Source organism: Dendronephthya gigantea, unplaced genomic scaffold (assembly GCF_004324835.1).
Source record: "Dendronephthya gigantea isolate DGI-Jeju-01 unplaced genomic scaffold, DenGig_1.0 000032F, whole genome shotgun sequence".
Lineage (NCBI taxonomy): Eukaryota > Metazoa > Cnidaria > Anthozoa > Malacalcyonacea > Nephtheidae > Dendronephthya > Dendronephthya gigantea.
Window position 1 is genome coordinate 138,693 of NW_021163042.1, and position 22,525 is coordinate 161,217.

At 36.0% G+C, this 22,525-nt stretch overlaps 3 protein-coding genes across 3 annotated transcripts; 2 read left to right on the top strand and 1 right to left on the bottom strand.

Moving 5' to 3' along the window:
* Positions 1 to 4,995: 4,995 nt before the first annotated feature.
* On the top strand, positions 4,996 to 7,820 carry LOC114524853. Its single transcript, XM_028546052.1, has 3 exons — positions 4,996 to 5,680; positions 7,269 to 7,399; positions 7,763 to 7,820. Exons 1-3 carry the CDS (start codon positions 5,116 to 5,118, stop codon positions 7,796 to 7,798), a joined length of 732 nt encoding a protein of 243 aa, XP_028401853.1. The 5' UTR covers positions 4,996 to 5,115; the 3' UTR covers positions 7,799 to 7,820.
* On the bottom strand, positions 7,785 to 17,286 carry LOC114524852 (alpha-1,3-mannosyl-glycoprotein 4-beta-N-acetylglucosaminyltransferase A-like). Its single transcript, XM_028546051.1, has 12 exons — positions 17,015 to 17,286; positions 15,180 to 15,485; positions 14,730 to 14,913; positions 13,614 to 13,733; positions 12,953 to 13,028; positions 12,735 to 12,849; positions 11,816 to 11,946; positions 10,752 to 10,859; positions 10,149 to 10,342; positions 9,886 to 9,986; positions 9,101 to 9,303; positions 7,785 to 8,463 (listed from the first exon to the last, which is right to left on the bottom strand). Exons 1-12 carry the CDS (start codon positions 17,112 to 17,114, stop codon positions 8,443 to 8,445), a joined length of 1,659 nt encoding a protein of 552 aa, XP_028401852.1. The 5' UTR covers positions 17,115 to 17,286; the 3' UTR covers positions 7,785 to 8,442.
* A 3,720-nt stretch (positions 17,287 to 21,006) lies between these two features.
* On the top strand, positions 21,007 to 22,134 carry LOC114524963 (dopamine receptor 4-like). Its single transcript, XM_028546220.1, has one exon. The coding sequence runs from the start codon at positions 21,007 to 21,009 to the stop codon at positions 22,003 to 22,005; it is 999 nt and encodes a 332-aa protein (XP_028402021.1). The 3' UTR covers positions 22,006 to 22,134.
* The last annotated feature ends 391 nt before the right edge of the window (positions 22,135 to 22,525 follow it).

Sequence of the window (22,525 nt, forward strand, 5' to 3'; positions counted from 1 at the left end):
TTTATTTCAAATTTTTTTTTCAATTCACAGTCTTTCGCAAAGGCCGAAAAGTCTTTTAACTGTTTTAAACATTCCAAATCACACCGAGATTTTTCAGGCTAATTTTGTTGCATTGCCAGGAGTTGAAACGTTTGTCCTCGGATTGAGAGACGAACGTCTTAACCACTAGACCATCGCGTCATTTGTCGAAAGCTATTGTTCTCTATTTGACCTAATCCTTTCGATGAATTTTAAATTAAATAGTAATTTCGGTGGAAAAATCGAACCTTTCCCATGCAGGATTCGAACCTACCCTTACAACCTGGTAGGCCGAAGCCTTAACCACTGCGCTACTTCAATAACATATATATCAACAACCAATCCTATGGCCCAGTGGTTAAGGCTACGGCCTACCAGGTTGTAAGTGTAGGTTCGAATCCTGCATGGGAAAGGTTCGATTTTTCCCACCGAAATTACTATTTAATTTAAAATTCATCGAAAGGATTAGGTCAAATAGAGAACAATAGCTTTCGACAAATGACGCGATGGTCTAGTGGTTAAGACGTTCGTCTCTCAATCCGAGGACAAACGTTTCAACTCCTGGCAATGCAACAAAATTAGCCTGAAAAATCTCGGTGTGATTTGGAATGTTTAAAACAGTTAAAAGACTTTTCGGCCTTTGCGAAAGACTGTGAATTGAAAAAAATTTGAAATAAAAAAACCAAAAGAAAAATTATGGTGTTAAAAAGTACCTGAAAATTAAAAGAAAAGCACAAGTAAAAAAAGTTTTAAAAACACGTGTCTTCTAAAACGCCTAAAAATGAAGAAAGTCAGACGGAAAAAAATCAAACAATTTCCCGCTTTTAAAAAACTCATATTTACGTACCTTAATTTTTTTTCACGAAAATTTGACAGGGTGATTTTCTCGAGAGTGAAAAAATTTAATTTTTTTCACTTTTTTGAAATTCTCTTAGATTTTTTTTTCGACGAAGAAGTATTTTGTCTTGGGCTACCTGTGTCTATCTTGGGCGACCTGTGTCTGGCTTGACACAGGAAGCCCAAGACAAAATACTTCTTCGTCGAAAAAAAAATCTAAGAGAATTTCAAAAAAGGGGAAAAAATTAAATTTTTTCACTCTCGAGAAAATCACCCTGTCAAATTTTCGTGAAAAAAAATTAAGGTACGTAAACATGAGTTTTTTAAAAGCGGGAAATTGTTTGATTTTTTTCCGTCTAACTTTCTTTATTTTCAGGCTTTTTAGAAGACACGTGTTTTTAAAACTTTTTTTACTTCTGCTTTTTTTTTAATTTTTAGGTACTTTTGAACGCGATAATTTTTTTTTGGTTTTTTTATTTCAAATTTTTTTCAATTCACCGTCTTTCGCAAAGGCCGAAAAGTCTTTTAACTGTTTTAAACATTCCAAATCACACCGAGATTTTTCAGGCTAATTTTGTTGCATTGCCAGGAGTTGAAACGTTTGTCCTCGGATTGAGAGACGAACGTCTTAACCACTAGACCACCGCGTCATTTGTCGAAAGCTATTATTCTCTATTTGACCTAATCCTTTCGATGAATTTTAAATTAAATAGTAATTTCGGTGGGAAAAATCGAACCTTTCCCATGCAGGATTCGAACCTACCCTTACAACCTGGTAGGCCGAAGCCTTAACCACTGCGCTACCTCAATAACATATATATCAACAACCAATCCTATGGCCCAGTGGTTAAAGCTACGGCCTACCAGGTTGTAAGGGTAGGTTCGAATCCTGCATGGGAAAGGTTCGATTTTTCCAACCGAAATTACTATTTAATTTAAAATTCATCGAAAGGATTAGGTCAAATAGAGAACAATAGCTTTCGACAAATGACGCGATGGTCTAGTGGTTAAGACGTTCGTCTCTCAATCCGAGGACAAACGTTTCAACTCCTGGCAATGCAACAAAATTAGCCTGAAATCTCGGTTATGATTTGGAATGTTTAAAACAGTTAAAAGACTTTTCGGCCTTTGCGAAAGACTGTGAATTGAAAAAAAAAATTGAAATAAAAAAACAAAAAAAAAATTATCGCGTTCAAAAGTACCTAAAAATTAAAAAAAAAGCACAAGTAAAAAAAGTTTTAAAAACACGTGTCTTCTAAAAAGCCTGAAAATGAAGAAAGTGAGACGGAAAAAATCAAACAATTTCCCGCTTTTAAAAAACTCATGTTTACGTACCTTAAATTTTTTTCACGAAAATTTGACAGGGTGATTTTCTCGAGAGTGAAAAAATTTAATTTTTTCCCCTTTTTTGAAATTCTCTTAGATTTTTTTTTCGACGAAGAAGTATTTTGTCTTGGGCTACCTGTGTCTGTCTTGGGCTACCTGTGTCTGGCTTGACACAGGTAGCCCAAGACAAAATACTTCTTCGTGGAAAAAAAATCTAAGAGAATTTCAAAAAAGTGAAAAAAATTAAATTTTTTCACTCTCGAGAAAATCACCCTGTCAAATTTTCGTGAAAAAAAATTAAGGTACGTAGATATGAGTTTTTTAAAAGCGGGAAATTGTTTGATTTTTTTCCGTCTGACTTTCTTCATTTTCAGGCGTTTTAGAAGACACGTGTTTTTAAAACTTTTTTTATTGTGCTTTTTTTTAATTTTCAGGTACTTTTTAACACGATAATTTTTCTTTTGGTTTTTTTATTTCAAATTTTTTTCAATTCACCGTCTTTCGCAAAGGCCGAAAAGTCTTTTAACTGTTTTAAACATTCCAAATCGCGCCGAGATTTTTCAGGCTAATTTTGTTGCATTGCCAGGGGTTGAAACGTTTGTCCTCGGATTGAGAGACGAACGTCTTAACCACTAGACCACCGCGTCATTTGTCGGAAGCTATTGTTCTCTATTTGACCTAATCCTTTCGATGATTTTTAAATTAAATAGTAATTTCGGTGGGAAAAATCGAACCTTTCCCATGCAGAATTCGAACCTACCCTTACAACCTGGTAGGCCGAAGCCTTAACCACTGCGCTACCTCAATAACATATATATCAACAACCAATCCTATGGCCCAGTGGTTAAAGCTACGGCCTACCAGGTTGTAAGGGTAGGTTCGAATCCTGCATGGGAAAGGTTCGATTTTTCCCACCGAAATTACTATTTAATTTAAAATTCATCGAAAGGATTAGGTCAAATAGAGAACAATAGCTTTCGACAAATGACGCGATGGTCTAGTGGTTAAGACGTTCGTCTCTCAATCCGAGGACAAACGTTTCAACTCCTGGCAATGCAACAAAATCAGCCTGAAATCTCGGTGTGATTTGGAATGTTTAAAACAGTTAAAAGACTTTTCGGCCTTTGCGAAAGACTGTGAATTGAAAAAAAAATTTGAAATAAAAAAACCAAAAAAAAATTATCGCGTTCAAAAGTACCTAAAAATTAAAAAAAAGCACAAGTAAAAAAAGTTTTAAAAACACGTGTCTTCTAAAAAGCCTGAAAATGAAGAAAGTGAGACGGAAAAAAATCAAACAATTTCCCGCTTTTAAAAAACTCATGTTTACGTACCTTAAATTTTTTTCACGAAAATTTGACAGGGTGATTTTCTCGAGAGTGAAAAAATTTAATTTTTTTCCCTTTTTTGAAACTCTCTTAGATTTTTTTTTCGACGAAGAAGTATTTTGTCTTGGGCTACCTGTGTCTGTTTTGGGCTACCTGTGTCTGGCTTGACACAGGTAGCCCAAGACAAAATACTTCAAGATATAAATTTTTTGAGTCACCTCGACCACATTTTCACAGTCTTCACCACGAGACTAACAGATTTAGTGATTGACAGCCGGTTAAGTTTTGTATATTAAGGGGATCTCGGAAAAATTCGAAATACGAAAGCGGGAACCACAGGACCACATTAATTCTGCCACAAGTTGAAAATTTTGTGGAGTTTCCTGACAAACTGACACTTTCCTTTCGATCACTTCTTCGGATTTTGGGCGAAAAGAAAATTCGTTTCTAGTGCTACATAATTTCTAATGTTTTTGCCTCCCGCAGTAAAGTCTTCAAGAAGAGTGTCTGCATGATGATAAACTGTTAAGTCTTAAGAATCCGCGAAACAAAAACATTTTAGAACTTTGGCAAAACTAGATCAATTTCGCAGAATATCTAGCCTATTTATTAATATTACGAGAAAAAATCTTAACAGTCCTTTTCTCCCCCTCCTTCCTTCTGGTCGAAACGGCTTTCCATACTTTCTCTGTGCTATATATATATATATATATATCATATGGTACATTTAAATCAACAATGAAAAAATATTTCTTGCACTTAAACCCAATAACTTAGCATTATAGACCCTTGCTACCATAAAAATGGCTGTAAAGGATTATAATGTAAACTCTATACTCTTTGCATGTATAATATTTTTCTCTTTCATATCACACAATACAATTGGAATAGCTTGTTTATTATATTTAGATCTTAGTTAATATTGCTATCTTCTTATTTAGAATAGATAATCGGCGAACTGACAATTTTTGGTATATAATTAGTTAATTGTAATCTAGGGACCTTAAACAAAAGCCCTATGGTTTCTAGAAGGTTCCTAGCCCTACTATCTAATATTTTCTTCTAATTACTGGTTACGTGTAAATAGATATGGGCGAAAAAATTAAAACAAAAAAAAAAAATATGGCTTATGAATTATCACATTTAAGGCCTGTTTCAGACGTCGAACTTTTCATGTGCCGAACCTGATGTTAATAAGCTAAAGTCTTTGTTTATAAAGCTCGTTTGCATTTGATTCGGCACATGAAAAGTTCGACGTCTGAAACGGGCCTAACTTATCTTCACGACCAGAAACAGCACTTTAACTGCATGAAAAATATATCAAACGAATAGACCAAACAATCAAAGCGTGTGACAAAATTGAATTAATCTTATTTGAAGAGTGTGATTCTTATAGAATATTTGCCATTTTTTATTCTGACTTCTAGATTTTTTGGAATTTTTTCATTCATTGTCAAATAAATATTACACTTTCCTCTAAAATGTTAAAGCTGGAACAGCGCGAATGCGAGATACTATCTTAATTTGCACATGTTCTCTACTTTGCAATGTAAATGATTAGATAAAACGTTACTGACATGAGGCAGCTGTATTTTGAGTCGTAGCGTATATGTTAAGTTTTGGTCCTCAACTCTCAAGCGTCAACGATTACTTGTATTTAAGTTCAACACAACACGGAGTCAGTATGAGCGATGATCTTAAAGATGTTAAAATTATTCTTGCAAACCAAGATGGTGCCTATCAACCATGTGTGTTGTCTGGAATACTCGAAATCTGCCCAAGCAAACCGACTACAATACACGAAATTCAAGTGAAGCTCACAGGGCAAGCCTATATTTCTTTAGCAAACACAGAACGGCGGGAGGTTTTCATCGACATAGTTCAAATTATATTTCCAACCCCGGAAACACAAATCAGCGAGCATTTCGAAACGACACTACAAGAGAACGTTCGTTACACAGTACCGTTTCATTTTCAGCTCAGGAATCACTTACCGTCGTCGTTTGAATTAAACACATCTTATTCTGGTATAACGGCTTATGTTCGTTATTACATTGAAAGCATCGTTATACGATCGAAACACACTTTGGCGCATAGATGTAGAAAGGATTTTAAATTTCGCCAAACCCGAGAGTTAACGGAGATTCCTGGATATTCAATGCCGAAGACATATCGTAAGTCTTATCGAAGTGGGGTGCTCGGTTTAGCTGCTGCGGTACACCTGACTTGTGAATTAGGTCGCGTTGTATACTACCTCGGCGAGACGATCTCCCTTAATATTACCGTAGACAATAGCGAAAGAAAAGTTCAAACAAAATTTGTGATCGCTCAGCTTGTGCAAGATGTTGGCCTTATCGAGAACGAAAGTGATCACCGCAGCTTACATAAATGCGTCACGATTAAAGTATTGCAGAGCCAGGTAGCTGCGGAGAGCGTCCAGACAAAACAGTGCGTAACACTATCCAACGTAGAGTTAGACATACAACCTGCTATGGACTTGATTCCGACAGTCGAAACAAGAAAAAGCATTATGTTCAACTACGCTGTACTGGTGAAGGTTATCATGGATGAAAAGTCAAATCTGTCTTTGAAAATCCCTATTACCGTCGTTCAGAGAAACAAGTTATTATTCTACTGAATTTCTATGATATCAACATCATAGACATAGCTTTCACTAATCAATATTCATAAAAGATAATAACGGCAGCAAACAAAGAAAAGCTGTAGATAATCTATCTATTGTTACAAGCATAGTCAATTTTATGCAACGTGCATGTATACGTAGTTGTCAATTCAATTCCATTCATTTTTATCGTTAGCTTTATTCTGCAGTATATAATATTTAGTACATACACACCTAAAAATCTCACACCTTGTTGACAAGTTGTTGACTCAACAAGCTTGTCGCAAGTTGTGAACAAGCTTGTAACAAGCTTGTTGACTTATCGTGCTGAACAAGCTTGTAGATATCAAGCTTGTTACAACTTGTTGGCTCGCAGACTTGTAGCGAGTTGTTTGAACAACTTGTATCAAGCTTGTTGAGAACAAAATTAATGTTATCAAATTTGTCCGAACAAGTTGTTGTTGACAATTTGTTGGCGTTAACAACAACTTGTTACAAGTCTTTTTTAACGCGTTGTAACAACATTATTATTAACAAGTTTGTTCCCGTTTGTCCCAACAATTTGTAGCGCCATTGTTAACATCTGTGTGGTTTCAGTGATTTGTCTGGATTTTGTATCATATCCATGATGCGGAGTATATCATGCAGTTAGTAAAATGATGATGAGATGCGCGTTGAAATCTCTTAATTCAAAATGTACGGAGAAAGGCGGCTATATATAATTGTTCCAATTTCGAAACTAAATATATTACTGTAGACTGCAGTTATACATCAAAACATTACAATTCTACGATCAAGGGCTGGGATAAAAATCACGTTTTAGTTAACGCGTTTCTGTCATGCTTGGTGATCACAGGAAACCGCCATTTTCTATTAACGTGGTCCGTGGTCTTATACAAAAAACACGATTTATTCTGTTTTTAAGAGTCAAGGGATGAAAACTTAAATGTCTCTGTAACAAGATCCTGGCTTGCGAGGTTGTCTCCCTAATCGATCCTGAATATTTTTTTTCAAAAAAATATCGATTGGCTTATTCTATTGTTTTATTGTTCTACTGTATTGTTCTCTATCTCGCAAAACTTCTTTCGTAGCTTTTCTTAGCAAACTAAAATTCTCATTCCAAGTTTTATTTATTCTAGTTCAGCTCCGAGGATGTCATATACACAACAGCATATGCTTCAGATTTCGTGGAGACGCATTTCATTACCTCAAAATCATTTTCGGGATCATGTTCAAGTCAACTGCCAAAAAGCTCCTGCGCCTTCAAACGGTTTGTGGTGCCAACAATTTATTAAATAACTACATTTAAACTACAAAAAACCTATTAAAAAATTATGACTATACTATAGAAAAGAGATCAGAGGTTTGGACTAGAAACACTATTTTAAGGCCGTGTTGATACACAATGCAATTTTTCTTGCAATTTGCAATGCAATTCTATTTTTTAGGGATGTAAACTCAGTGAAGAGTTTTCGAGAATTAATAAGCACAGATTTCGTAGTTGCCACATTTACATCTCTCAAAAATATAATTGCGTTGCTATTTGAAAGAAAAATTGCATTGAGTAACGAGGCTTTACAAAACCAGTATACTAAATAACATTTCTGAGGATCTGTTTTATCTATAATCGCAGAAAGATGGAGGATGTGCATTTCAACAGAATGAATAGTGGAAAAAAGCGAATAGCAGTCGTAAAGGAGGTAGATAGCAGTTGATGGCAGTCGTAAAGGAGGTAATTTCTTTTATGTGTTAAAGACGTCATTGGTAGTTTATCTTGCAACGTTTTCCATTTTTTTCACATGTCATGCATTTTCCAAAAAATATGCAGTCATCCGCCAGCTTATCCGTAATAATAAATTAATTCACTTGATTATCTTCAACGAAGCGCCATCTTGCAACTGATTTTGACAAATTACTTATTTCGTCGGGGAATTTAGAAATTGAATTTACAGCTGGCTGACTGTGTTCTCACAACAGGGGCTTTTTTGAAAGTTTGATGGCGGTATCTACTATCCACATGCCTGTTAGATGAATTTTGAAAACCAAGGAAAGGATTGATCTCAGTCGTATAAACTAAAGGCTCTATCCGTCATTTCGTTAGCAAAAGCAGCAAAATTCATCAACGTGTTTATTGTAGGTGTTGATTTCGGGAACTCCATTCCATGACGAGTACTTGCAGCAAACCCAGATTGCTCAGACTTGCTCAGAGTGCGTTTCACATTACTCATCAGGTGCACAAACGTGTTTATACCTCGCGAAGAGATCTTCATGGAAGATATTAGTGCGTTATGATTGTAGAGACATTGCTTGGTGTTACCTCTTTATTATGTGAATCTACGAAGAAAAAAAAATGAAGGACATCTATGTGCAATCTTTCATGTCTCCTAATCTACAATACATGCATGCATTTATATTGGAAAACTCTAAAAGGAATTCTTAATTTCAGACGTTGGTATCGATATTGTTCCGATATCCCATGCACCCCTGTGCATACATCTTTTGTTTACATTTTTCTTGTGTAGAAACTTTTGTAGAAATGAGGAACATAATACCTCGAACCTTAAACCCTAACTCTGCAACAACATATGTGTATTAGTTGAAATAGGCCAGGGGTGGATCCAGCACTAGTGCACTAATTTGCATTACAAAACAAAATTGCTATTCTCAGCAGTTTTCTTGTGTCATGCAAATTAGTGCACTAGTGCTGGATCCACCCCTGAAATAGGCCGATGTATTATACTACCATGACACGTTTTTAACTAGAAATGTTAATCAATACACAGCTGGGAAGAGCATTCTATACAGTACATGATCAAATTCCAGGGTTTGGTGGCAAAGCTTTGTCAAATGCGGAAAATATAGGTGCAATCTCTTTCAGGACTGTATTTCCCGCATTTTGCAATATTTTTTAGCCACACTTTGCGGTTGATGTGTTCGAACGAGCAATATAACCTTGCGTAATCAGACATACCTCACTAATTATCACCCAGTTTTGTCCAGTATGATCATTGACTCTAATCAGAAGCTCACTCACTTTACCAATCGTAGCTGGGACAGCATAATCAGCAAGACCGTTCACAAATTTACCCACACGAATATAATCATTAGGCAAAAATTCTCCTTTTACAAACGTTTTCTGTGCTTCCACGTCAGATGCAGGAGTTTCATGGGACACTGTTTCAAGAAACATGAATAGTTAAAATATCGAGCCTGGTTCAATTTAAGTCGCAATTGTCGTGAACATGTCAAGGTGGCTGATGTGATAGAATATTTTTGTGAATACAGTCAACAATGACCGATTTGAATTATCTGGACTATCCTTTTAAAAAATGACTTGTTCACTACAATACCACAAAATGGAAACCAGGCTTTACGTGATATATTATGACTATTTGCATCATTAGTTAATTTCGGTCTAAAACGTAAGTTGTCCCGGAATAGAAATATTTAGTCATCAAGCATTTTGACAATTGTCATTGTCACAGTTTCACTACCCGTGCATACTGTTAGCAAGGAATAGTACTCGTGATTTTAAAAACCCTCCCCGGGTCATGGCAGCTTGGCAAAATCTTCAAACATCACTGGTATACTATTAATAACTGGTTGTATATTCCATGATTACCTAAACGTATGAGGTAATGTTAGGTTTTCGTAGGAAAATACCTTAATTACTTACTTCACCTGGTATGACAACTGCACACAACCTAATTTACACAAGTACCTTTCCATCTATTTGACCAACTTCTTAATACTCACATTTCTCTCTTTTCAACTTGCTCTCTGTTGTCAAAATCTCGACAGATGCATTGGAAAAAATGTCACCAGGATGTTCCACATTTCCAGTATTGATACGAAAACTAGAAAAAGTTACAAATTCATATTTACCACATCCATGTTTTTAAATTGCAACATGTATTTCGATACTTAGCACTGAAATTATACTAAATTATACTAAAAGTTATACTATGGTAAAGTTTTGTTACTTATGAATGCATGCAGAAATTCAGTTGTGCACTTACTGTTCAAGATAAAGTTCTTCATCGAACTTGAACCGAACAACATCTCCCTTGTGTGGGGTGTGACCCCAAAAGAAACTCTGCCCGGTGTACGCCCTTTCTATCGTATGGGTTTGGTACACATTGATTGTTGTGATTACTGACGCCTTCGGATTAAGATGAGCTTGAAACAATGGAGCTTTCTTGAAATCCTTATCCTATACAAACGTATATGTATTATAAATAGGTTTCTGTAACTATGGTAACTGAGTCGCAACCCATGTCTCAGACGTGCACTACGCAGAAAGGGATCTAATTTTGAATGCGAGAGACTGATATCATTGCAGCACAGTGGGTAATCTGAGGGATGGGTGATTTACATATTCCTTTCACGATTGTCTTTAAAGAAGACAAATATACGTAGTTGGACCTCCCTGGGATCAAGCTGACTGCGCACTGAATAAAATGACAGAAGCGCAGACGTATGTAACCACGTTAATAAATGTAATTCATGAATACTTTGTTTCGGACCTTTCGGTATATTTGGTACTGCAGGGAGCTGTTTGTCTGATGTTTCACTCATACCATAATGTTCTTTATCTAATGGCCGTAGCCCCGTAAACTTACAACTAAATTCTGTCTCTTTCCAGGCAATGATGATTCCTTTCCAACATGTTGAAACAGAGAAGGCTTAAAACGGATTCGTAACTGAGCCTTTTCTCGATTGCAGTGAGCCTAAAGTATAAAATGGAAGAATTGGAGGACTACCACACGCGAGGTTCATACAGTAATACACCACAAGTATCAGTACTGTTTTCAAAGCCTTGGACGCAGGCCACGCACTCATATTAGCCAATTATTTTTTTTACAAATCAGCAGCGGGAGGAATCCTAGCCTTTCCTATACAATCTGATTGGCTGTAGTCGCGGGCGGAATTTTACCGATATCTGACCACGGTCCGGAATCCTATATTTCATGCTCGAGCGAAAGCGTATTTGTTTTGTTTTTCTAAAGATTTTTTCGCAAACTTTTGACTTTTTTACCTTTTTTTTAAATATATCGACCAAATGATTATCACGATAAGTTGAAGTGAACTTTAGTAGATTAAACGAACCAGGTTTTGATTGTTTATGTTTTCGTCGCCATTGCATAATACGAATAAATATGTCATTTACCGGACCGCGCAGCCGGTAAATAACATATATGTATTTGTACACCAATATTAATACCGTACTTGGCGCAGTCGCGTACGAAGCAGACTATATCCAGTATTAACAGCATGTGTGACATGTAATTAGTGTAGTGACCTAGTCTTGCATCTGCGTCATGCGTCCGCATTATAGGATCCGGCCATGTTAGTATCAGGCTCAATTCACAAAAAATGTGACGCGAGATGAAATTCAGATTCTTTGAATATCATGCCTAGCAGCTAGAACAAGTAGCTAACTAAAAAGGATTATAAATATACCAGCTGTTCACATACGCCCGGTTACCTCTGATTTAACGACACGTGAGATGATTTTGAGGTATTGAAATGAGCCTTCTTCTTGAATCAAAACAAGCACGTGCTCTTGTTAGGCTGACTACACGACAACCAGAATCATGTTATTTACTCAATTCAATACCTCAAAGTCATTTTACGCTACGTTAAATCTCGGGTAACCGGATTTATGTGATTACCGGGTGGTTACCTGGTCTTTATCCGGGCTGCACACTTTAACCCACAGTATGTGATCGAGTAGCCAATCAACAGGCTTATCTTTGTGAAACATAAGGAAGAACTCAACAATCGCTGGTAGATCACTTGTTCGGAATAGTTTTCCTGCAATATCAATGAAATATGTATAAATTCTAGGGCGATAACATGAGGACCGCGGTTATAGGAATGCGGGATAGCGCTATATTGAATATATTCCAACAGATGCAATCATGTAGTTGTTCGAATTGCCCAAAAATAGCCTGAAAGCCCTTGAAGTATGGTAAAAGCCGCACCCCAGTATCGAAGTTTCTCGTTATTAATTGTTGGCTTCATTGATTTTTATTGATGTTCAGGCGCCGGTTGTATGAAAGCCGGATAGCGCCATCTACCGGATAGTGGGGTTTTTTTTTTTTCAATCGCTTTAAAATCGACCTTTGTTAGGAATAACTTCGACTAAATCTTAGTATTCCTAAATTGAGAATCCTCTTTAACAATTGTTGGTTTCAAAGCAGAAATTTTATTGCTTTCCAAGCATTTTTAGAATGGTTGAAACTTGAAAACATCACTATCTGGTGGATAGCGCTATCCAGGCTTCGTACGGCCCCAGGGTGACTGATGATTACTATCCAGTGACTCCAGTCTTCTTCCATCTGGCCTCTGGGGTACTACATGCAGTCAGTGTCTTATCAACGATATTTGGGACTTCATATACTTGAAGATTGATAAAAATTGCAATAAAGATTGCTGTTGCATGCATACACGGGCGTTTGATCAGACCAATGGATCAGATTCACAAAAAAGAACTTTGCTTTACATGACTAATATACAAGTGTGGCCACTCGAGTAAATGTACGTCATATTAACAACTGTGGTTATTTAATTGAATAAAATGCAGAAGTACTTTAACATACCAATAAAACCAAGGGACGAGAATTCAAGGATCATCCAACGATTCTCAGTTTGTTGCAAAGCAAAGGTTCGTATTGTACTCACGTATCCAGGTGTTGCAATTAAATCATCTTCGAGCTAAACGAAAGCATGAATGAGATACCGAAAAAATCCTGTCACATCATGCAGAGCTAAAGGGCAGGGATAAGAACACTTCAGGAAGTCATTCTTCTTATTTTACCTGAACATAGAACCGAGCTCTCTGCTGTGCGTACATCATGAGATATGAAAAGTCCAGATTCTGCTTTGTTCGCCATCTTGAAAAGTAAAGTTGAATTAAAATTTTATCGATTAAACAATGAGTTGCCTATTCGTCTAAGTTACATTTGTACAGAAAGATATATTGGTCCAAAGGCTCTGCTTATGTACTGTAGAAGGCTAACAGCAAAATAAAATTTATATCAATGGACGGCTGACAAGCAGGACATACTTCATACATTATTAACATCATAAACTTAATCTGACACCAACTCGAGCCCCCTGGCGATCAAATCGAACCAGCTTCGTATGATATCTATACAGACGCTGTGTGTAAATTGCTTTTCAATGAAGCGCTTGGCCACGAGGTCCCACTCTCACAATTTTTAGAATTACTCCTAACTCCCCATTAGGAGTTCAATTTAATGAGTACAATGCGAGGAAAATCGTTATCACTTTTTAAGACGGATGAATTTTCCACTCTTACTGTATTACTGAATATATACTATAGTCTAGCCTAAATACATAATAAATATGGCCATGCTCCCAATAGTACCCCCTGTGTGTACGATGCTGATATTTAAATGATTGATTTATAAATATTTTAACAAATTTTTATTAAGGTAGAAAATGAAGAGACTTACTTCACTCGCAAAGGAGGATCGTGGAAAGTTACATCTTTTGGAAGGTTATTCAAATCGGGATAAAATTCTTTTGGCGGGACGACAATTTCTATTAATCCTGAACGAATATAGCTATGAAACCTAGGATGAAAAATACATTGCACATTGTCATTATAATTAACATGCCCAAAATTGAAAATAACCACTGACGTGTGTCCGTGTGAGTGCACTACCACACATCTGTCACATCACACATGTTTATGAAGAAAATACAGTTGTCCTATAGAAACAATTTTACCGAAATTACTTTTGCGTCTCATTTTCGATGTCTTAACACTAAGATAAACGTAAAGATGCCTGAAAAATTGACATGCAATTATCGTTATCTGATGTTATGTATTGTGTGCAATATTGCAAATATTGGATTGTCAAGGAATTAAACTAAGCAGACAATGCTTAAGAGAAGCGGGGGCCCAAGGCTTGCGCAAGATCAAGGTGCTTGACCATTGAATCCAATATCAACATTATGGCCGATAAAAACTAATATAACCAAGCAACAGAATAGCAGCGTCTTTTAACAACTTCGCATCAAATGTTTTAAAAAGCGTCCTGAAATAGATAAAAACACTGATGGAGGTTTAAAACCTCGAAAGTCTTTTTAGGCAGTTGTTACACCATGTACATAACACATTTGATGCAACTGTTTTTTTTTCAGATAATTCTCACACAGCTATTTAATCAAGATACGTGGTTGAGAAGAGAGAATAGCCTCCCCTATACCCGCTGAACACCTGTGTTATCCAGCCATTAATCTCTTTATTAGGAGATGTATGTGATAATTGTTGTGATACGTTGTTTCCGTATCAAAGGTAGCTGAAATAAAATATCAAATTTAACCTGTTGATAAAAAAATGGAAATTATTTTGCTTTTGTGATGTGTATTTTGATTTTTGTGACCAATTTCAATTTTTCATAATGAGTTCCCCTATATTCACTAGTCACTTCAACAGAATGTTCATTGATGCATTTAGCAATTACTTAACAAAACAGAATCATATTTCAATCATATGTCATCTTGCCAAGAATTTTTTCTACTGCAATGAGTTTCAAGGCAGTAAGGCTAATGAATGTACATACCTGTCTTTCAGTTCTTTGATAAGCTTGCTTACAAAGATTTTATCTTCAATTTCTGCTATAAATACAATGAGTATACAATCTCTTTTCTCCTCATCCGATATTCCTGTAATAAGTGACTGGATTGTGTTTAAAACATAACTGGCCTTGTCCCTCTTGATAGTTGGAACTCCAAAAGCAAGGGAAACTGAAAGAGCAGAAATCAATAAAAGATGAAAAAGATAAACTAATTTGCTGTACATTCCATGAATTAGTATTAAGGACAGTTTAAATGACTCTGTTTAATTTAAAATTAATCATTGGATCAAGATTCAGATTTGGGGAATTAATTTTCCAGGCTATTGACACAGTTACTTGTCCATGGTTTCATAATTATGCAATGATTATGGAAGACCATGTTCTGCATCTTACATCCACCAAAACAAAGATTATATATCATAGAGATTATAGTACCTCCATGTCTGCCAGCTGAGACTTGAGTTGCTGGTACCAAACTGTTCTTGCTTCCCAATAAATGTGACATATAATTATATATACTAGGTAGTGTTAATTGAGTATTGTTCAGAAATTCTGCATCTTTAATTTTAGTTCTATTGTTTCTTAATGCACTTTTATATTGATGTAATGACGATGATGACCTAATGGATATCAAATTTTGAGCAACTTCATCATTCTTTGATTCTACAAGACGGAGTCTCATGGACAGGCCTTTCAATCTTTCAATGATAGATGGATCAACTTCCACACCAGTTTTTAGAACTATATAAAATGCATAAATGTACAATTATCAAATGTATCAAAATTATCAATCACATTAAATTATAAGCATATGGATGAATTGAAAGCTAATTTATTGGTGTTGCTCTGCATCAAGCTACACTTCAAATATCACCAACAATTCAAATGTTATACATGTATTTTGTAATCTAGTACACACATATGTGTGAAAATCTTCTGATAAAAAAATTGTCACTGTAAAGAATAACAGAGTTTCAGATTTTATTGAAATCACTGTCAAGCTAGGATACATATGCAAAATATACTTGGTAAACATCAACACGAAAGCATTGACTGGTGCCAGTTGCCATTAATTAATACTGTAAAAGTTAAGATTAAACTTCCTATTGTGATTTAGGTTTTATATTACAGGACTTAAGAAGATCATATTCCAATGGCTTCAATGTAAGTAAAAGACAGTAGCAAATCAAAAGTATGTATTATGGAATTAACTGAAGTTAATCACCAAAAATGTAGTTAAGAGATCTATACATCCAGCCTTAAAAAGTTTCTTTTATCATTCAAATAATTACCATGACTACAAAGACTAAAATTGGATTCTGCTAATTCAAACCTTGACCAAGTGCATTTACACATGAAACAATTTATTAAGGGATTACTATATGAACAAGTTATCTTCACATTTTGATATTTGTTTCAAAATTGCTGAATAAAACGAAACTTGAAAATACAATAATTAAACTGAAAATCATCGGTATCCGAAATCTAAACGTGCTGTAGTTCCAAAGATTCATGTTTTAGAAATCTACCTTAAAGGGCCATGTAACATGTTAATTAGATCAAATTAATGCAAAATGCCATAAAAACCAGTTCACTATAGCCAACACAATCTCAGCAGTAAGCAAATACTGTGCGTACTATACAGCAAAATAAAAATATTTTTATTCGACACATATATTCTGATTTTTACCTGCCCTAAATATAAATAAACCATTTGTTGGATGTACACAGTACCCGGTATGTATAAACGAAACACGAATGAAATAAACATATTTTCAAGTTTGTAAGCAGGAAGATTTGGGAAATTTAAGCTATAATATATAATATGAATATACAATATGTCCTGCAATTGATTAAGTTGCTGACAGCACTACCGGCAGAAAAATAAAGATATAACGTGTCAATATGGGAACCCGTGATGGAAAGTTAGTGTATTACGACGCTCTATACAGATAGATACAAAACATTTAAATGACGCTTCTTCGAATGGAAACTGGAAAGTGAGGGGCTTTGAAAGACAATATACCAATTAGAAAAAATATAAATGAAGATGAGACCCGCATAAATTTTACAACACTTTAATTTCCGTTTTTAACGGTCTGTAAACTGGAAATAAACATTTATTTTCATGGAGTGACAGTGTTACATTGTCGACCGGAAGCACACACGCACACAAGCGTAAACTGCCTAAGCTTGGCTTGTGCAGCTTGTTAAATTACCTTGCTAAAAGTGCAACATAAAACGGTAAACAATTATAAAGTAAAACTTACCTCTGTTACCACCATCCGATGTTATAATCAAGAAAATAACAGGAAGCAAAAACAATACTGTTGCGAGTATAATGCGGTTTCTCCGAAGAGTAAACCCCATTTCGTGTCAACACAAAACAACTTGACGGCGTGTACAGCTCAGAGAAATACACGCTACACATACATTTCGATGCTGCGAGGAAAAACCACGATGGAACGTACAAATTCGTCGCCCAAATTACTATTTAAAACACATTTAGCAGACAAGACATTCAACACTACACACAACAAAATGTGGCCTGGCCACTGAAGACCGCTGACGGCATTTACCGACAAATACGTCCTGTGATTGGTCAAAATCATTCAGCTATTAGGGCGCACTTAAAATGCATTATTGCAAAAGATCCACAAAATTATTTTTGTATACAGACTATACAAAATTATGATAATGATGCATGTGTTTCCGCAGCATATTAGACACTATTACATGTTTGATATAAGCGCTGAGAATAAACCTCGCCACATTGCGCAAAAAAGGATTCCAAATTATCTTTGTTTTTGTCGTACCTGTTTTGAGTTGTAACATGGACGTGTCCAAATACAAGCCAGTTTGCCCAGACCCCAGTTAAAATATTTCCCACTGAATAATCCCACGAGGATATATACCTTTATAAAGAGTCCGCGCTGTGTATTTGCGAAGAAAGCATCTTCCTGACTTGACCATACATGTATCTTGTCAAAAGTTACGCCAGATCCAGGATCAGTTGTATAAATTAAAGATAGTTGAGAAGGTTCTAACTTCTAACTATAAATTTGTGACAGGGTTGACAAATCAGCATCATGTATTTTTCAAAATAACCACTTTTTAACTAATAACTTGATACTTGTGTACCGCAAGACGTCAATCTTGTGTTGCGACAGTGGTATGTATCAATACACCCTTCCGCTAATTACGTCACAACATTATCAATTTAATTTAGAACCACCTTAAATGAGTTGGATTTCAAATTTTACTCTCACGAGCCGTGCAAAGATGCAAAAATCCTTCTTCAATATATACATTCGTTTTGATAAATAAGTGAGGAAAAAAGCCATATTGAAAGCTTATTGCCACAAGGATGTTTTGTATCTTTACACGTGGCTCGTGAGAGTAAAATTAATTTCTTATCATGGGAAATCAATTTCATTTAAAATTGAAAACGATAATCGTGCGACGTACTATCGAAAGGGATTATTGCAGTTGTCAATTGTATTTTTCCAAGAGCAATAGCAGCAAAATGTAAACCGATACTTTCATCCCCCTGAGAGAAGTCAAACAATATAAAGTCATGTTCTGATTTTTTTAAGGCTGGATATTGGCGACTTGTATTTGATCAGTGTCGTCATGGCGACGTGATGTTTGTAATTGTAAAGATCCAATGTGATAAATTATTTATCTGACCTTCTTTATTGTGGCGCCTCGTTGATGCCACCTCAGTTTATATCACTGTTATATTTTGTCCCATTGAGAAAAGCTATGGTATGGCACGTAGTGCTAATCTGCTATTTTCTCCTGCATAAGACACGTACTGACTACTGGACTGATTTTTGTATTTAATTAAACAGCACTGAAAACTGCAGTTTACTGCCAGATCAACTTGAATTTTTGATATAAACTGAACTGTTAACTGGATACATAATATTTTAAGTTGTCGAACAAAAAAGAATGAACAACGAACATAATAAGAACCTCATTCATTGACTTATAGGCTATCATAACTCCATATATTTGTTTACCTTTGCAGCAGGTGCAAGAGCTAGATCTATATATAACAAGACGCCTGTTCTGGCGTTAACTCCGGCGCACGTGCCAGTCTTCAATATAGAGCTTCTGAACATAAACAATGCAGTTCATATTCGCATTTAGACGCCTTGCGAACCTAAATGTTCCATCGCGAAATTCAGAAGCACATCGTACTTTAAAAAGTATAGAAGTTCAATTGTTCAAAAATGTAAATAAACCGCATAATACATTCGCTTTGTCTTACACTTTGCCTTTGGAATTCGCGCTTATATAGTTATATTAAATCTTCAATCCTGTGCAAACTACGACGAGTCAAAGCGCCCATACACGACCACATCATCTTGTTAAACGGCGAAATAGCAGCGATATTACTAAAATAGGACCAGAATCTACACGTATTAAATATATTCTTACCCCAATTCAGTCTAAACTTAATCGAAAAGCATGAAAAGAACGGTTTATTTGTTCCTCTTGGAGGAATTGCCGTATCATGCGAGCGAAATCGAATCGCGCATCGGAAAATTAGCCAAAGCTGTGCACCACAACTCTTGGGAGACAAGACTGGGACATAGATAAATCCAATCACATACACATTTTAAATACTAGAATGTTTCGCGCCATTACAGACTTGCGACGACGAAAAATAATAAAAAAAAAATAAAAAAAAAAAAAACAAAAACAAAACAAAACCGAGGCGAATTTTCAACTCCGTCGCTGACGCCGGAGTAATAATTAATAAGTGTCAAATGCATGTATGAGGAACTGAAAAATTAGATTTTCTAATTAAAATTTTGAGGAAGAACTATTTGAACAGCTCAGCACGCACAGCTTTAGGGATGTTATAAAGATTATCAATGTAGCCGAACATTTTGTAAAAACCGGTAAGTGTATGTCATTCTTATTCCATATTTTTTTTTATTCATAGAGCTAGAGCTATAATGTATGAATTAAATCTTTCAAACCATTGAAACAAAGTCATTAATAAAAACTTTCTGCGATCAGATGCAGCAAATGTATATGTAGCTATGACCATGTAACATGTGCTTAATTGAACTATAGAAGCTTGGCTTGTGTATAAGCCGTAGGGTGATATGACTTCCAATGATATCTTTCGCCACTTATCATTCCGGCGTCCTGTTGTAGTTACTTGTATTCCCATATATATTCTTAATTAGCTAAATAGATTGCTTATCAAGTACGGCCGGCTAAACCGCAATTTATAATATAAGGCTTGGAACACTCTAGCCCCATAGCTTTTTACCTCGAAACTTTCGTTACGTTCTATACGAAATTTCACTTCTTAAAATGCGGAGAACAATTAACTTTCAAAGCCAATGTAACTTTATGGGGATTACTGAAAGTATCGATCAGTCTTTTGGAGACAATAAATCATTAAATTGCTAGCCGAAGATTGAGTAAAAGCACAGTTTTATAATTACAGCACGAGTGCCGGTTCCATACGCAGGACAAAAATCATATCGGCATATGATACAGAGTCGTCTTTCCAGAAACAACGCATGGTTAGATTTACACTTATCGCACAACGGCTGGGGGCAAATGCTTATTTTATTGGATTCGTTACGGGCAACTTGGCTTTCTATGAAACCAGAGGATCAGAGACAATATAGATGATTAGCAGCAGCAAAATATTTGCTGCACTACATTAAAGATTAAAATCTTATATACCGCAAAACAGTTAGCGTGTTACTGCTTATTTATAGACCCATTGGCTGGCAAAGTATTTATTGTCCATACCATTAATAATTTCACCAGGTGCATGTTTTTTTTCGCGCGATAGCAACTAATTGTCTCTGGCATAACTGGTCGAAAACCCTTATCTTCAAATTGCTGGCAAGGTCAGGACCATGCAATTATTGGCATACGAAGTATAGTCATGCATAATAATATACATTGAAAAATTATATACAATAGATGCATCAAAATTGTTGAAACTCTTCAGCTATCAGAGAATTCTCTCGATCTCATATTGAGAAGCTAAGTCATGCACAGACGAGAATCCCGATCCCTCCCGAACGTCAAGTTTTCGTGCAAAAAATTGATAACAATCCGAAGCCTATACCAAATCGACCCGTACCTATATCAGTTCAACACCGCCTACTTCAACCTAATTCTAACCTACCTTATATCCTGAAAAAAAGTATTTTGAAATGCATAAAGACTTTTTGATCTGAATAAAGTTCTTTTAATATATTTTTTTTAGGACTGAAATATGTCACTTCAATCATTGCAAGCAGAATTCGATAATCGTTGTTGGGACACAGGACCACCAAAAGAACTATCATTTCTTACTTTATCGTTTTCATTTTTTTTCACACTACTCAACATCCCGGGAAATACTCTAGTGATCATTGTTGTCGCTAAGGATCCCCATAGGAATCTTCGTACCCCCTTTAACTACTTAATGTGTAACCTGGCCTTGGCGGATCTTATTGTGGGTTTAATATGTGACCCGATTTCAGTTTATATTCACTGGAAAGAAGTTACGGATTCAGAGGTAACCGAACTGGACTATCAGGTAAATCACCTGTCCTATTTCATCTCCTGTACAGCATCGGTCCTCAGTCTTGCTGCAGTTGCTATGGAACGATACCTCGCTATCAGAGACCCGCATAACTACAGGAGCAAATGCACCGAAAAAAGAATCCTACTCACAATCGCCGGTATTTGGCTTTTCTCCCTTAGCCTACCGTGGATTTACTTAAATGCCGGGTTTATTGCATACGCTTTTATATTTGCCAACTCTGCGGTTGCAGTTGCAGTCTTCATAAGTTGCTTCACTTACGGCCTTTTTCTGAGGGCTTTTAAAAAGCGCTCAAGAAATAGCGAGAAACAACATCCGGCGGAAGACGATAATCACCGACAACCCAACGATCAAAATGAAGACACGCTATCAAGAAGAAACGCAAACACACGTAGAGAAAAGGCAGAGCAACTGGAACAGAGAATAACAAAAATGTTTTTAGTTGTACTCTTGGCTTTATTATGCTGCTACGTCCCTTCAACTGTGCTCATTTATGCATTGGGATTTTGCAAATCATGCAGCTGCGAAACTCTCCATTGGTTCAAAGATTTACAGCATCTGTTTGTGCTAGCTAACTCAAGCGTCAACTTCTTCTGCTACGCATTTAGATCACCGAGATTTGTCAGCGCATTTAAAACTATGCTTAAATGCAGGAGAGAAAATGTCTCGCACGAAGGAGTTGCATGATGGGAAGATGACATTGACAACAGTTGGATCGTTTTCAAAATTCTAACAAATTCCGTCACGCCCAACATTGAAAACCCGTTCCAAATAGAAACACTTACAATAATCAAAACAATGTCGTGAACACGTCAAAGTGGCTGATGTAGTATAAAATTTAAAATATATTTCTAAAATGGCTTGTTTCTATCGGATGGCAAACAGCCTTAAGCCGCGGCTACACGGACGATTTTCTCCTTCTAGCGTATGTTTTGTGTGAATTATGTACAATGCGAATTATGCGAAATAAAGTAACCTACTCTGTTAATTTTACTTAATATAGCATACACCATGCAAGAGAAGAAAATCGCCGCCAAAAATCGCCCGTGTAGTCGGGGCCTTAAACTGTAAATGACTAAGTCCTGTTTCAAAGGAATTCAATATTTTGGTCATTTCGGGAAGGGAGCTAGAAAGCGGAACATTATTTTTTTAAAATTAGGACGATGCAATGAAAGCTAACTGATATAAAATGTGATTATGCGAAACT